This window comes from Choloepus didactylus, chromosome 4 (genome assembly GCF_015220235.1).
Source record: "Choloepus didactylus isolate mChoDid1 chromosome 4, mChoDid1.pri, whole genome shotgun sequence".
Classification (NCBI taxonomy): domain Eukaryota; kingdom Metazoa; phylum Chordata; class Mammalia; order Pilosa; family Megalonychidae; genus Choloepus; species Choloepus didactylus.
Window position 1 is genome coordinate 70,870,484 of NC_051310.1, and position 17,125 is coordinate 70,887,608.

General features: G+C 36.6%; 1 protein-coding gene across 5 annotated transcripts in view; it reads left to right on the top strand.

The window, feature by feature from the left end:
* The window catches only part of LOC119531509 (ubiquitin-protein ligase E3A), a 122,188-nt gene that overhangs the window by 60,837 nt on the left and 44,226 nt on the right, over window positions 1-17,125 (top strand). For all 5 annotated transcript variants that reach the window (XM_037832828.1, XM_037832830.1, XM_037832829.1 and 2 more), the window contains one exon: window positions 15,535-15,842. In XM_037832828.1, coding sequence (XP_037688756.1) covers window positions 15,535-15,842 — 308 coding nt within the window. The remainder of the gene's footprint in view (window positions 1-15,534; window positions 15,843-17,125) is intronic.

Sequence of the window (17,125 nt, forward strand, 5' to 3'; positions counted from 1 at the left end):
TATTAGAGTGTTCGCTTTTAACTATAGAGTCTAGTTTGCATTGATTGTATTTTTCCCCCAATACCATCCGATTCTCAACACCTTGCAAAGTTGATATTCATTGTTTCTCCCTCATGTAAAAACATTCTTATATTTGTGCATTTAATCCCCATCATTGACCACTCTATGTTTCACTAAATTATACATTCCCAGTCTTTATCTTCTGTCTCAACTTCTGGTTTCCTAAATGCCCCTAGCCTTCCTCTTTCAAGCATACTCCCACTCATCTTTGTTAAGTGTACTTACAATATTGTGCTACCATCACACAGTATCTTGTGTTTGTGGTTCTATACAGTCGATGTTGAACATTCTGTACTTCTTTAGCATCAAATGCCCTATCTCTACCATCTTTCTATTTCCTAGTAACCTTTGTTCTCAAAACTTTACCTCTCAAAGTTTGCTCTCACTGTTAGTTCATATTAGTGAGACCATACAGGATTTGTCCTTTTGTTTGTGGCTAATTTTGCTCAACATAACATCCTCAAGCTTTGTCCACATTGTTATATGCTTCACAACTTTATTCTATCTTACAACTGCCTAATTTTCCGTCGTATGTATATTCCACAGTTTGTTTATCCGCTCGTCTGTTAATAGGCTGTTTCTGTTTCTTGGCAATCATGAATAACATTGCTATTAACATTGGTGTGCAAATGTCTGTTCATGCCCTTACCTTTTTCCTCCAAATATATGCCTGTAATGGGATTGCTGGATCATAAGGGAGTTTTCTGCGTGGCTTTCTGAAGAATTGCCACACTTCCTTCCAAAGCGGTTGCACCATTCTACATTCCCACCAACAGTGAATAAGTATGCTTCTTTCTCCACAGCCTTTCCAACACTTATAGTTTTCTGTTTGTTTTTGTTTTTGTTTTATAATGGCCACTCTAGTAGGTATGAGATGATATCTCATTGAGGTTTTGATTTACATTTCCCTAATAGCCAGTGATATTGAGCATCTTTTCATGTTTTTGAGTCATTTGTATTTCCTCTTCAGAAAAGTGTCCATATCTTTTACCCATTTTTTAATAGAGTTGACTTTTTGTTGTTGTGTTGTAGGATCTCTTTAAATATTCTGGAAATAAAACTCTTACCTTATATCTGGTTTCTGATTATTATCTTCTATTGCATAGGCTGCCTGTTTGCTTTTCTGGCAAGGTCCTTTGATGCACAGAAGCGTTCAGTTTTCAAGAGATCCCATTTGTCTGTTTCTTCCTTCACTGCTCCTGCTTTGGATATAAGGTCTGGGAAACCACCTCCTATCACAAGATCTTTAAGATATTCCCTACATTTTCTTCTAAATGTTTTATGATGTTATCTCTAATGTTTAAGTCTTTTATCCATTTTGAGTTAATTTTTGTAGAAGGTGTGAGATAGGAGACCTCTTTCAGTCTTCTGGATATGGCTATCTAGTATTCTAAACACCGTTTATTGAAGAGGCTACTCTGTCCCAGTTGCGTTGGATTGACCACCTTATCAAAGATAAATTATCTGTAGATGAGAGGCTCTATTTCTGAACACTGAATTCGATTCCATTGGTCAGTATATCTATCTTTGTGGCAGTACCATGCTGTTTTGACCACTGTAGCTTTGTTATGTGCTTCAAAAGTCAGCTAGTGTGATACCTCCCATTTCATTCCTTTCTGAAGGTATTTTTGGCTATTCACAGCACCCTGCCCTTCCTAATAAATTTCGTTATTGGTTTTTCTCTTTCTGCAAAGTAAGTTCTTGGGATTTTAATTGGTATTGCCTTGAATCTATAAATTTTAAGTAGACTTGACATTTTAGCTATATTTAGTCTTCTAATCCATGAATACGGTATGTCCTTCCATTTATTTAGATCCTCTGGTTTCTTTTAGCAATTTCTTGTAATTTTCTGTGTATAAGTATTTTCTGGCCTTGGTTAAATTTATTCCTAAATATTTGATTCTTTTGGTTGCTCTTGTAAATGGATTTTTTTTCTTGAATTCCTCCTCAGATTGCTCCTTACTAGTGCATAGAAACACTACTGATTTTTGCGTATTGATCTTGTACCCTGCCACTTTGCTGTCTTCATTTATTAGTTCTAGTAGCTTTCTGTGGATTTTTCAGGATTTTCTACCTGTAGTATCTTGGCATTTGCAAATAGCGAAAGTTTTACTTCTTTGTCTCAAATTTGGATGCCTCATTTCTTTTTCTTGCCTTATCTACCTAGAACTTCCAGCACAGTGTTGAATAACAATGGTGACAGCGGGTATCCTTGTCTATTCCTGATCCTAGAGGGAAAGCTTTCAGTCTTTCTCCATTGAGCATGATGTTAGCTGTGGGTTTTTCATATATTATTTTTATCATATTGAGGAATGTCCCTTCTATTCCTATCCTTTTGAGTGTTCTTACCAAAAAAAGGATGTTGGATTTTGTCAAATGTCTTTCTGCCTTGATCGAGATGATCATGTGGTTTTTTGGCTTTTATTTATTGATGTGGTGTAGTATATTAATTTATTTTCTTGTTTTGAGCCATCCTTGCATACCTGGAATGAGTCTCACTTGATCATGGTGTATTATTCTTTTAATGTGCTGCTGCTGGATTCGATTTGCAAGTATTTTGTTGAGTATTTTTGCATCTGTGTTCGTTAATGGATTGATAATTTTCTTTTCTTGTATCTTTGTCAGGTATTAGGGTGATGTTGCCTTCATGGAACGAGTTAGGTAGCTTTCTCTCTTCAGTTTTTTTGATGAGTTTGAGCAGGATTGGGACTACTACTTTCTTGAATGATGGTAGAATTCACATGTGAAGCCATCAGATCCTGGACCTTTCTTTTTGGGGGAGGTTTTTGATGACTGATTCAATATCTACTTGTGTATCTACTTGTGATTGGTTTGTTGAAGTTGTCTGTTTGTTCTTTGGTCAACGTTGGTTACCCATCCTTTTCTAGGAAGTTGTCCATTTCATCTAAGTAGTCTAGTTTATTAGCATATAGTGGCTCATAATAGTCTCTTATTCTCCTTTATTTCTGCAGTGTCAGTGGTTATGTCCCTTTTCGCATTTCTGATATTTTTTATTTGAATCCTCCTTTTTTTTTTTTTTTTTTTTTTTTGGTAGTCTAGCTAAGTTTCCATCAATTTTATTGACTTTTCACAAAGAGCCAGCTTCTGGTTTTGTTGATTCTATTGTTTTCATGTTCTCAATTTCATTTATTTCTGCTCATATCTTTTTTTCTTTCCTTCTGTTTGCTTTGGGTTAGTTTGCTGTTCTTTAATTCCTCCTGGTGAAAAGTTAATTCCTCGATTTTTTATCTTTCTTCTTTTTAATATAGGCTTTTGGGGCAATAAATTTCCCTCCCAGCCCCGTCTTTTCTGCCTCCCATAAGTTTTGATAGGTTGTGTTTTTGTTTTCATTTGCCTCAAGATATTTGCCAATTTCTCTTGTAGTTTCTTCCTTGATCCACTAAGATTGTGTTGCTCAGCATCCATATATTTGTGAATTTTCTAGCGTTCCAACTTTATTCCATTATAATTTGAGAAGGTGTCTTATGTAATATTAATTTTAAAAAAATTAGTAAGACTTTCTTTGTGAACCAACATATGGTCAGTCCTGGAGAATTTCCCATGTGCACTTCAGAAAAATGTGTACCCTGCTTTTGTGGTTGTAGTGTTCTATAAATGTCTGTTAAGTCTAGTTCATTTATCATACTATTCAACATCTTTGTTTCCTTATTGATCCACCATCTAGATGTTCTATTTATTGATGAGAGTTGTGTATTTAAGTCTCCAACTATTATTGTAGATGTGTCTACTTCTCCCTTCAGGGTTGTCAGTGTGTGCCTCATGTATTTCGGGGCGCTCTGGCTTTGTGCATTAATATTTATGATTGTTATGTTTTCTTGATGAATTGTCCCTTTTATTAATATATAGTGTCCTTCTTTGTTTCTTTTAATTGTTTTACATTTGAAGTCTAATTTGTCTGATAGTATAGCTACGCCCACTGTTCTGGTTTACTAATACTGCTGTTATGCAAAACACCAGAAATGGATTGGCTTTTATAAAGGGGGTTTATTTGGTTACAAAGTTACAGTCTTAAGGCCATAAAGTCTTAAGGCCATAAAGTGACCAAGGTAAGCATCAACAATGCGCAGCCGGGAGGGTTGTGTTTCCAAATGCTGCTCTTGAGGCATTTTGTCTTCTCTTAGCTGTAGCTCTTCCAAAATGTCACTCTTAGTTGCTCTCTGGTCCTTATGTCTGTGAACTCCTTTATTTGACTCCAGTGATCCAATTAACACCCACCCTGAATGGGCGGGGTAACACCTCCATGGAAATTATCCTATCAAACATTTCACTGATAGTTGATTGAGTCACATCTCCATGGAAACACTCAATCAAAGGATTCCAGTCTAATCAACACTAATACATCTGCCCCCACAAGATTGCAAACCAAAGAACATTGCATTTTGGGGGACATAATACTTCAATACTGGCATACCCGCTCTTTTCTGATTATTGTTTGCATGAAATATCTTTTTCCAACCTTTCATTTTCAACCTATTTTTGTTCTTGTTTCAAAAGTGAGTCTCTTTTAGACAGCATATAGATGGGTCTTGTTTTTTAATCCATTTGCCAGTTATGTCTTTTTATTGGGTGTTTACTGCATTAACTTTTTATGTTATTACTGTAAGGTAAGTACTTTCTTCCACCATTATGTCTTTTTGATTTTGTGTGTCATATCTTATTTTCTTCTCTGTTTCCGTTTACCCTTCTTGATGGTCTTCATTACTACACTCTTCGCCAAACCTCTGTTTTTTGTTTTTTCTTGTCAGCCTGTAGCACTCCCTTTTAGTATTTCTTGTCAAGTAGGTCTCTTGTTCACAAACCCTCTCAGTGTCTGTTTACCTGAAAATATTTTAAAATTCCCCTCATTTTTGAAGGATAGTTTTGCCAGATATAGAATTAATGGTTGACAGTTTTTCAGTATCTTAAATATGTCATACCATTGCCTTCTTGCCTCCATCTTTTTTGCTGACAAATTTGCATATTGTTAAAGAGCTTGTGTTATATGTGATGGATCACTTTTCTCTTTCTGCTTTCAGAATTTTCTCCTTGTCTTTGAGATTTGGCGGTCTGTTTAGTAAGTGTTTTGCAGTAGGTCTGTTTGGGTCTGTTCTGATTGGGATATGCTGTGCTTCTTGGATGTGTAGTTTTATGTCTTTCATAAGAGATGGGAAATTTTCAGTGATTATTTCCTCCATTCTTTCTGTCTCTTTTCCTTCTCTTCTTTTCAGACATCCATAACATGTATATTCATGCACTTCATGTTTTCATTCAGTTCCCTGAGACACTGCTCATATTTTTCCATTCTTTTCCCTGTCTGTTCCTTCGTGTGTCATATTGCAGGCATCTTTACCTTCTCCTTTTTTCTGCCTCTTGAAATCTGGTGTTATAAGTCTCCATTGTGCTTTTCATCTCTTTTACCGTGCCTTTCATTCCCATAATTCTGCCAATTATTTTTTCAAGTTTTCAAGTTCCTTATATTCACCCAGTGACTTCTTTATATCCTTCATCTCTTTTGCTATGTCTTCCTTAATTCATTGACTTGATTTTCAAATCCATTTAGCATGTTTGTTTGGACATCTTTAATTAGTTGTTTCAATTCCTATATCTCTTTTGAAGCGTTAGTTTATTCTTTTGGGCCATATCATCGTTTTTCCTAGTGTGACTTAATTTATTGGTGTCTAGGCACCTGGCTTCTTTGATTAGTTTATTCTAGAGGTCATCTTCACTCTTTTACTTTGTGTTTTATTGTTGTTTGGCTTTGTTCTTTGTTATTTGGCATTCAGTTCAACTTATTCTAGACCTCTAACATAGCCTGTATTTAATGGATCAGAATTTTTTAGTTCTTGTTATTCTGGTTTTTGCACTGCCTCTCTCTCACCGACCAGTTGCCAGATTAGCTCTGCCCTGCAGTCTCCCCCTATAACCAGGTGCACACTACAGCCTGCCTCTGAAGGCCATCACATCAAGTTCTCTGTGTGTGGGTAAAACATGTCTGCTGGTTCCCATTGGTTTTCCATTTTTCACTGGCCAGCAAGCCCTGGGTTTGTTTTAGAGCACTGCTTTAACTGTTGCGTTGTCCATATTTATCAACTTAAACAGGGCTGGTTTCCCATGCAGGGGTGTAGACCAGCTCCATTGAGCCTGGGATGAGGTCTGGAGAAGTTCTGTTAAGTCCTAAAATTCTCTTGCTCTGCCCAGCAGATGGTGCTCTTTGGTGACTTAATTGTCCTCAAGTGTTTACCTTCTGGATCTGAGGTTGTGTCTGACCAGGCAAGGCTGAGTTACCTTTTGGAGTACAGCTGAGGCTGGCCAGGTGGGGCTGAATTACCTGTTATAGCTTGGCTGAGTCCAGCTGCCTGGGACTGAATTACCTCTTGGAGCCTGGCTGAGTCTGGTTGGGTGGAGCTGAATTGTATTCTGGCATCCCTGTCTGACTGGACAGGGCTGAAGCTGGGTTTCCTGCACCCTCACTTTGCTGGGTAAAGTCTGAGTCAGTTTGGTGCTATGTCCCCCATTCTCTCTGCAGAGGACTCCCCCAGCTGCCAAAGTTTTCAGCTGTGCCCCAGGCAAATACCGGGTCACCCACTACTCTGTACCCCAAGCATGGAGGAAGGGCTTTTAGACACAGTGCTGGAAACAATCTCTGCCCATGTTTTCTCCAGCCCTTCATCTCTCACTGATCTGGGCCTTGAGATGTCCTCCCCCATCCTCCTGATCTCCAAACGATGGGTCTCACTGCTGTGAGTGGTTTTTTTAGTCTTGTGTCACTGGTGGAAGGTGAGAGAAATCCTGCTACTTGTCTGTGTTGCTTCTGTGCTGTGTGAGACTGGGTGAGGGGGACAGGAGAGGATCTGCTAGCCCAAAACGGAGTTCACTACCTGATATTTCTTCTTCATCAGTTCAGCATCTGTAAGGTCCTTCTCCCATCCATACCCTCCTCCAGAGTTCCCAAGAAGTCAGGGTTTTTTTCTGAATATCTGGGGAGAGGTTTTTAGCAGCTGTTTACGTCGCCATGTTGATGACGTCACCCCCTTCCCTTACTTCTTAATTCATATTTGCCTTTAGAACATTTTTGCAATGGCTACTTTGAAGTCTTTTTCTGTTAAATCCCACATCTTGTTGTACTTGCCCAAAGGCAGTTTGTTACCTGTTGGGGTGTTTGTGTGTGTGTGTCTGTCTGTTTCCTTGCATGCCTCATAAGTTTTTGATAGAAATTTGACATTTTAATATATCAGTTCTTGGTTTTGCCACACATACCCATGCACACACACATTCTGGGGCTTGTTATTTGTTTAATGAGTGGTTGGATTATTTAGTAAAGTCTCTTCCCCCAACACACAGGGATAAAACTCTTGTTGCTCCCTAGGGAAGTGTGGCTATGTATATATAGTCACCCTGGATGAATTGGGCTCTCTTCCTCTTTCGCGCACCATACTCAGCTGTTAAACCCCACTAATTGCTGAATGTTTGCTCTTTTTTTTCTTTTCAACAATGCCATGAGTCATAAATTGCTCTATGAAGGAATCCAATCAAATTGTGTCTCCTTTGAAGGAATAGTTTCTGATTTTCCTACTTGACATTTATTTTGATCCCAGGAGGGCTCCTCCCATCTAATTCCCTGGTTTTGGCGTGCAGACTGGCCTGCTTACAGTCTAGTCTTTATCTTCATTAAATCCATGGATTGCCTTCTAAAGTCTTCCACTGCAACACTGCAAACTCCACTGTTCTTGAAAGAGCATTTCGGCTATATGTTTTACAGCCTGCTTCTAACTCCAGGCAAAAATCTCTGAGCCACAGATGTGGTCCTCTCTCTCTCTAACTTAGCCACCTTGGCAAGTAAACTCACTGCCCTCCGCCCTATGTGGGACCTGACTCACAGGGGTGTAAATCTCCCTGGCAGTGCAGGATATGACTCCTGGGGATGAATCTGGCCCCCCATCGTGGGATTGAGAATAGCTTCTTGACCAAAAGGGGGATATGAAATGAAAAGAAATGAAATAAAGTTTCAGTGGCTGAGAGATTCCAAATGGAGTTGAGAGGTCACTCTCTTGGACATTCTTATGCGCTATATAGATAACACCTCTTAGGTTTTAATGTATTGGAATAGCTAGAAGTAAGTACCTGAAACTATCAGACTCTAACCCAGTAGTCTGGATGTTTGAAGACAATTGTGTAACAGTGTAGCTTGCAAGGAGTGACAGTGTGATTGTGAAAACCTTGTGAATAGCACTCCTTTTATCTAGTGTATGAATGGATGAATAGAAAAATGGGGACAAAAACTGAATGGAAAATGGGGTGGGATGGGGAGGGTGATTTGGGTGTTTTTTACTTTTATTTTTTATATTTATTCTGATTCATTCTAGTGTAAGGAAAATGTTCAAAAATAGATTGGGGTGATGAATGCATGACTATATGATGGTACTGTGAACAGTTGATTGTACACTATGGATGATTGTATGGGGTGTCAATATATTTCAGTAAAGCTGAATTTAACTAAAAAAAATTTGCCTACCTCCCCCCCCACCCCACCCAAAAAAAAAAAATCTCTTGAGTCAGTTCTCTGGAGCTGGGATGGAGATAATGCATGCTTCTTTCTGAGCTGAGCAATTGATGGAGCGTGGGGTCAGCTGTGTGAGGTCATCTTGTCTTGCTTCTCCTGGTGGGAACCATGGGCTTCATGTACTAGGGCAAGGATGTTTGGGACTCCAGTATCCTTGGTGTGCCACACCCAGGTAGAGTCTCCATCCATGAGTAGGGTCTGGGCGGAAGAAAGGAACCCCCACCTCTCAGCCACATTTACCTGAGAATTAGCCTCAGCAATATATAGCTGGGAGGTTGTGTTAGAAATCCTGAAGTCCTGCTCTTCTTAGGAAGGTAGCCCTTGGACTGGGAGCTGAGGGAAGAGACAGTCTGTGCTTTTGGGTGCTTATACTGGGAGCTGGGGGGAGAGAGGGCGACTGTTCTTAGCTGCTTGGAGTGGGAACTGAGGGAGAGGGAGCCTTGGCTGCAGTAATACCAAGTGGAGTCTGTACCTCATTAAGCTGCCTTTCTTACCAAATTTTCCTAGATTTTCTTGAATAGATGTTTCTTCGTTAGCTTTTTGCCCTTTGGGCCATTTCCAGAGACTTTACATGGTTGCTTTTTGTAATTTTCACGAGTTTCACTGGGGTGTTTATCAGTGGATCTGCTCATGCTGTCATGCTAGAAGTTGATTCACATTTTAGTGTTCGTGTGATGTCTCAGTTACTATTTCTTTCCTGTTTTATCATTGCTGTTTTGAATTCCAGTTCCAATCTTGTTTGCACCTTGTTCCTTCACTTTCTGATAACTGCTATTTACATGCCTTAATCTTCTTAGTGTTTATATGTATTGCTCCTTTTCCAACTGCCTATTAAGTTCTGTTTATGATTTTTTTTCATCTTCTGTCTCCTGTATCAGCGGCAGCTATTGCAATAGTTCTGAGCACATGGTTTCCATTTGTGTAGGAACATTAAACATAACTTTCCTGGAATATGTCTCCTTGACTGGTAAATTAAGTTGCCACATGCAATTTTGGTCAGCTATGACACTATCCTTTGGTTGGGGGGGGGGGGGTAAAGACTAGGAATTTTCCAAAAACTAAATTAGAAGTCAGCAAGCATGGTACCCCTGCAGACACTAAAATAAACTGATTGTCCTTTTTCTGCCACTGATGGCTGAAACCATTCCCTCAGCTATTTTTGTCCCTATTATGAAAATTTCCAAACACGCAAGCAAAGTTGACACCCATATATTTACCAGCTGGATTCTACCATTAATATCTGTCGTGCTTTATCACATATCCTTATCCATCCCTCAATCCATCTTATTTCTTTTTATGCATTTCTAAGTTAATTGCTTATATTAGTACATTTCTCCCTTGAGTAAAACTATTTCTGACAATATTGCTGTCAGGTTGTCTAGAGTAAACTCTGGCCCCCTAAAAATGATTCATTCCATAGAACTTTTATTTGTAGTACTGTCTCACTAATTCAGTCACAGAAAGAATAGAAGCTTCAATATGGAAAGTAGTATCTATTTTATATGTGTCAATATTTTCAAGTGTGTACTTTAACATAACATTTTAGAGTTCCCTCACATAGGTGGTCTCTTGTGGCCTTTATTATTGGTTAGATACGAAAGACCTTTTATAAGAAAACAGTACTTTATGAGGTACTTTGTGTTTTGAGTAAATAACATCTCTGAAATATGTTTATAGTAGTCATTTATGTAGCAAATTCTTTAAATTACAAGATAAACAGTCAGTTCTATATCAGCATAAATTTAAAAATATGTTCAAATTAATGTATTTGTAAATATGCTAATTGTTCTGATTATCTGGCTTCTTTTATATTGGTCCATTAGTTCTAGGTGATTACTGTTGGAAGGAAACCTGATCACAGAATGGTCTTGGTAAATTTCTTTTTCTATGCCTTTTTATTTCCCCAGCCTCAGCTTCTTATTAAAAGAAAATAATGCAGTGCCATTTAATAATATATGGTGATATTTGAGTTATACACTATAAATCTTTATTTTGGATTATGATTATCTTTTGCTATTCAGAGGAAATTAAACATTTATTCAGCACATATTTAAGTGCTTAGTATGTCCCTAAGGTATTAATTTATCTACTTACTGCTTTAGGCACTAACAGAGTAGAAATAAGACTCAGTCTTTACCTAACTCACTAAAGAGAATTAAAGGACAGACAAACAAGGAATTGGTGGTTGGGATGAGGTCATTGATTAGATAGGGGACAAGGGATATAGAGCAGATAAGGAACATTCATGTTTTTGCTTGGGCCAAAATGTTTTCACTTTTTAATGTTGGTAGCCTTAGAGCTCTTTCAAGGGGAAAAAAAGCATTGAGCCTGTTGAATGTGAGTCATCTTGGGATAATCAAATGATAATTAGTCTAGTTTGCATTCAGAGGATCTGTCTACAGTTTATTGAGTTAGCTAGTATATAGATAGTAATAGTTGAGCCACAGAAATAGGTGGAATTGCTTAGGGATGGTGAATGGATAAAGAAAAGAGAGACTAGGAGTATAAGAAGCACAAAATACTGGTAAAAGGAACTTGTACAAATTGGTCCGAGATTTCAAATGAGAACCAATGGAGTGAAGTGTCATGAAAACCAAGGAAAGGGGATAGTTGAAGACTGCGTGCTTTACCAGAGACGTCCAGTGCATGGGGGACTAGGGTTGAGCAAGTTAAGAGAGTCTTTGCAGGACCCTAATAAGAAAAGTCAGTGGGGTGTGAGGAGATTAAAGACTGAGCCTTAGTTCCTCTGGGAGTTTGGTTATGAGTGGCAGATCAGGTATAACTAAAGGGGATCTAGACAGGAAAGGCCTTTCTTCATCTCTTTCCTTCTTTCTATTGCTTTTTCCTCCTTCCTTTCATCTTCCTTTACTTTCTCTTTTCCTTTTATTTAATATACTTGGGGAAAGGTATACATTTTATTGCATTTATTTGCTGAATAGAAAGAGATTGGATAGTGACTGGATAGAAGGGTCTCTGCAGGTCAGAGAGAAGAGGCTAAATTAAGAATTCACACTTTTGTCTATATAAATGCCTATGTGGTATTTATTTTAGACTTTGCAAGCCACAAGGTCTCTGTTAAAACAACTCAACTCTGCAGCTATAGCAAGAAAATACCATAAAATATATATAAATGAATGAACGTAGCTGTGTTCCAATGAAACTTTATTTATGGACAGTGAAATTGGAATTTCATATAATTTTCATGTATCACAAATAGTTTTTTAGGGTTTTTTTCCCCAACCATTTAAAAATGTAAAAACCATTCTTAACTTGCAGGCTATATAAAAACAGGTGGCAGGCTGGTTTGGCCCACAGGTTGTGATGTGGCAGTTCTGGCTGTAGAACATCAGTTTAGGGGTTAACTTTGGACAAGAAATCTACCAAAAAGTCATTAACAGTGTACTTTTTCGTGCATAGAGGCTTTTTATGTCTTTAAATGTAGATGGGGATACAGAATTGTATGCTGATAATTCAAGGTGTATTGATGTGAGGAAAGCTTAACGTGGCTGATTCCGAATCCATCATGGAGGTTCTGTCATGGGCTTCCCTTCAGTTCTGTCTCATCAGTGTAGCTTCTGTTACCCATAGATCAAATTGAGGAGGCCACTCTTAAATGTCTACTAGTGTTCTGACAGCTCAAGTTTTGGAGTCAAGCCTGGGTTCAGATCTATTAGTTGATGTGTAATCCATTTTGTGACCCCTGTGAGCATCAGCATAACAGGGCTTAATATAGCTAACTCATAGACTTGTGAGAATAGTGATAACAACTATAACAATAATAATAGCAGCTAACGGTTGTATAGTGCTTACCATGTACCAGGCATTGTTCTAAGAACTTTATACATACAAACTCATTTAATTTTCTCACAACCATGAGAATTCTCACATATCCTACCATTTTAAAGATGAGGAAACTGAGGCACAGAAAGGTTAAATAACTTGCTCAAGGTTGCATGGTTAGTAAGTGGCAGAGCCGGGACATGAACTTGGGCAGCTTGGCTTCACAGTGTACACTCTTAATCGATAGCATTTACTGCCTTCTTAAGTGGGAACATCTGTAAAGTGCCTACCATATTATTCCTTAACAAATTAGAGATATATTAACCTTTCAGAATCTAATGGTACCTGTTCCTCAAGAAACTTAATCTGCCTATGTGATAGCAGGTGTCATGCATAAATATGAAATTAAAATTATGGTTTTTCAGAAGGGAATTTTTACTTTTTTCAATACACATTGAAATTTTTTTCCCATAATTTTTCAGTACTACTAATTTTATGAATTAGTTATTTTGAAATGAATCACTATCTGTAAGACAATATAATAGAAATGTCGTAGACTCCAGAGTTGAAAAACTTTCTGTTTGAAACCCATTTCTCTACTTTCCTTTGTGTGATCTTGGGTATGTGACTTGAATCCTTCAAGTCTATGTCTTTCTTTTGACTGTGGATTGAAGATAATATTCAGGGTCATGGAATTTCAATGAAAGTAACCTACATCAAATTGCCTTTGTGTCTAGTATGGTATCAGTCATTCAACAAGTATTAGTTCCTACCTCACCTCTTTATACAGAATAACCTAAAATTTAGAACTTAAAGATTTAGAGTCTTAAAGAATGGAAAAACTGGGACCCAGAAAATTAAATTATTTGCTCAGGGTCATAAAATTCTACTTAGAGGTAGAACAAGCTGACACTGAATTCATGTCTTCTGATTCTCAGTCTTTTACTATTTTTGCTGTTCACCTTCCTTCTCTATGCATTATATACAGAAGTATTATGCATATGACTGTGGGGCTTGGGGGAAGTTATTTTAAGACAAAATCTGACATTCTTATTAAGAAAACTAGAATATTTTAGTATTTTGATTTTGATAATTCATCTTTAAAAATCAGGGACAATTTAGTGTATGATGGGGCCATGCAAATCATGTATATGAAGATTTAAAATTGCTAATATTTTCATATAAATAATAACAATTGTGTTTATTATGGAAAAATAAAAGCAAAAAATAAAATAATTTTAAAAATTCATTCTATCACATTTAGAGATAATGACTGTGAGACTTTGGAACAAAAATGTGTTTATCCTTCACCTGCTGCTTTGTAACTGACTCTTATCAGTTAGTAATATGTCAAGAACCCTTTTATGTTCCTTGCTAATTTAAGATTTTGGTAATTTTTAATAATTCCATGGTATGAACTGCTATCAGTTTGTTTAACTGATCCCCTCTTATTGGGCATGCCAGTTTTTTCCATGTTTCATAGAAACCGCATGTTTTTGCAAAATTGTCCAATTATTTCCTAGAAGTGGAATTGCTGATTCATAGGATATTCATATTTTTAAGACTTTTGATACATTAATAATTTCCCCCCAGAAAGAACATACTTTTTTATATCCTCACTAGGAAAAGCTGCTGCCTTTCGGGAGAGGATGGCATTAATCTCTCATTATTTGCTCAAGAGTAGCAACAAATATTATAAATCTTCTAGATTCCACATTTTCTTTAAGTATTACTTTGTCACTTGGATTCATATCTTGCCTATTGATATATCTGGAATAATCTTAATTTTCAAAAGCGAGATTATTTATAGCTACATCTAGGAAAATATCTCTTAAATTGTGCTCATGCATTTTTTAAGTGTGTTTGTAGAGTTTTTTCTCTGTTTGCATGCAGCGAATGGTAATTTGCATGGAACATTTGAGAAATAGAAGCACCAGAATGAATTGAATGTGTTTGGATTATTATTATTCTGATCGCTTAGAGGCAAAGTCTGAGTTTTGAAACATGATTGTACTTATAAGTGTGATTTTTTTTATCTTTGAGTTCCTCATGATTAACAAGATGTAACTAAGCTCCAGAGCCATGTGCCATTTAATTCTACATGTTTGTAAGATAACTGAAGGAATGTTTTGAGAAATTACGTGAATTATTTTTCTCTTGTAGTTTGGATTCTCTGTAGTTTCTATTCCCATGCTTGTGAATTTGGGACAGCTATATATTATGTTTCTTTGGTTCTAGTTACTTTGCTTCAATTATTGTAATCTCACATCATTAGAAAGTAGAAACATTGCATTTTAGAGTTTAGAGATGATAGCGATAGATAAGGTAGTCTGACTTCTTACTTGATGAAATAATCCCTTCTTTAATATTGTTGGTAGCTCTGCTGGAATAGCAGGCATGAAACATTATTCTATGTACTTTTAAGTTTACAAAGTAAGAGGAATGTAAGATTCTTGCACTAATAGAATTTTCAGTATTCCATGGATGACATGGAATTAATGAGGTTTAATGCCAAGTTTCAGGGTCAACATTATATGCTTTGGAACCACTTTTGTCTTTGCATTATAACATTAGCTTTGGATATTTTACCCATAAATTTATTTTTAAATCTCTCATTTTGGAAGATAATTGAAAAAATTAAAATTTTTCCATAGAAAAGTTGTTAACTGCAAATTAAGTATTATTTACACACTGGTAAAATAAAGTGGTGTTATATTTTTTTTAAATAACTGGATTGATATTTTAAATTAACACTAAAAGATGCTCATTTTCTTAATGCTAATTTTTAAAGTAATAAAACAGCGAAACTCAGCCAAAACCATGTGATGTTCAGCTGTTGTGCAAAACAACTTAAGTGTGTGTGCCATCAAACAACATTTTTTTTAAACCAAAAGAAAGGATATTCTATTAAAACAAAACAGTTTTGATAAGCATTTACATTCTTTATCATAGCATCTTAGGAAATATCCATCAAATATTTCACCATATTTGGGTAAATATGGGACCTCCATTTTCTATATCTCATCTAAATATGCAAGTTTATTATTTCCATGCTTGACTAACTTTTGCCCTGCTGATGATCTGGTGAGCTTTGTACCTAAGAGCTGTACTAATTGTTTGAATGTTTGGTACAGGAAGCGAGCAGCTGCAAAGCATCTAATAGAACGCTACTACCACCAGTTAACTGAGGGCTGTGGAAATGAGGTCTGCACGAATGAGTTTTGTGCTTCCTGTCCAACTTTTCTTCGTATGGATAACAATGCAGCAGCTATTAAGGCCCTCGAGCTTTATAAGATTAATGCAAAACTCTGTGATCCTCATCCCTCCAAGAAAGGAGCAAGCTCAGCTTACCTTGAGAACAACTCAAAAAGTGCCCCTAATAACTGCACTGAGATAAAAATGAACAAGAAGGAAGGACAAGGAGCTAGAGATGATTTTAAAGGTAAGCAATTCTAACTTGTAATTGAGAATGGTTGGCTGAATACCATGTTGGAGATCTATATGTGAGTTTGGTTTGCTTAATTGTGTGACATTACTAAGACATGTTAGTATAATGGGACCAATTTTTTTATTGTGATAAAGGACAGAACTAATAATTGAGTTAATGACTAATTACATTATATGGGTTTAACAATCTCTAATGAGAAACAGATTATACTCCAAAGTTCATTTGTTAATGGGTTGATTGGAGCTTTGCTTACATTTTTCACTCAGAAAAATGTCTCAGTTGTGGTTAGTCTCCCAAACTGAGCCAGAAAGTCTGTTTAAATTATAGAATAGCTGGAACCAAATAGCCGTCATGAGTTCTGGAACCCCCAGACTATGTGGTAAAAGAAAAGGAGGTGTTCTTTTTCCATTTCTTAAGGCAAGACTAACTTTTGTATTTGCTATTTGAGAAATAATTCTGCTTTTCCTTCTAGTATGTTCTTTCCATATCCTGGCCACCCCTCCTCCCAGTCATCTGGTACAGTCTTGTGGCCAAAGATGGTCATTTACCAATGGAAGTCTTCACTGAAGTCTAATTTACTTTTCTGTCCTCAAAGGTGTTTGTGTGATTCTCCCCACTTTTTGTTCATTTTTTTGTTCAAGTTTCCATAATTTAGCAGTTTGAAGTCTTCCTTATACTTTCTTTTAAAATGCTGCTGTCAACCCCTACCTTTTTTGCAAAGTTCTGTTATTTACTATAGTACTTTTTATTAAGAATTTTAAATGGCTTTTTATCTGCACTACTGTTTTTAATTATTTTTCTAGTTGCATAGATATTGAATAGTCTGTCCCCAATTCTGTTTTCTCATAAGTTTTTAAGTGCACAACTTCATAGATTATGAAAATTTTTAGTACCATACATATTTCACAAAATTTACAGGTATGTCCTACAAAAATGTCTCTTCAGTTAATGATTTTTCAGTAGAATGCCTTTTTTAATTGATACTTAAGCTTTATGAATGTTTATATTCCTAATTGTGATTTTTTTTACTAATTTATATTTATATCTGTAAAAGTCTGTTCAACATTTTAAAGAAAACACTGTGTGGAAAAACTGTTAAGTACATTTTAGATTTAATTGTATAGTGTCAGAATCACTTGCAGATGTTCTAAAGAGTGTGCATAACATGCATGAAATGGGTCCATGTCCCCAAGAGACTTATTACCACACACAGCAACTCTTTGTTAACTACTCTATGATTTGATGATCAGGAAGCAAGGTGGTTTGCATCCTAACAA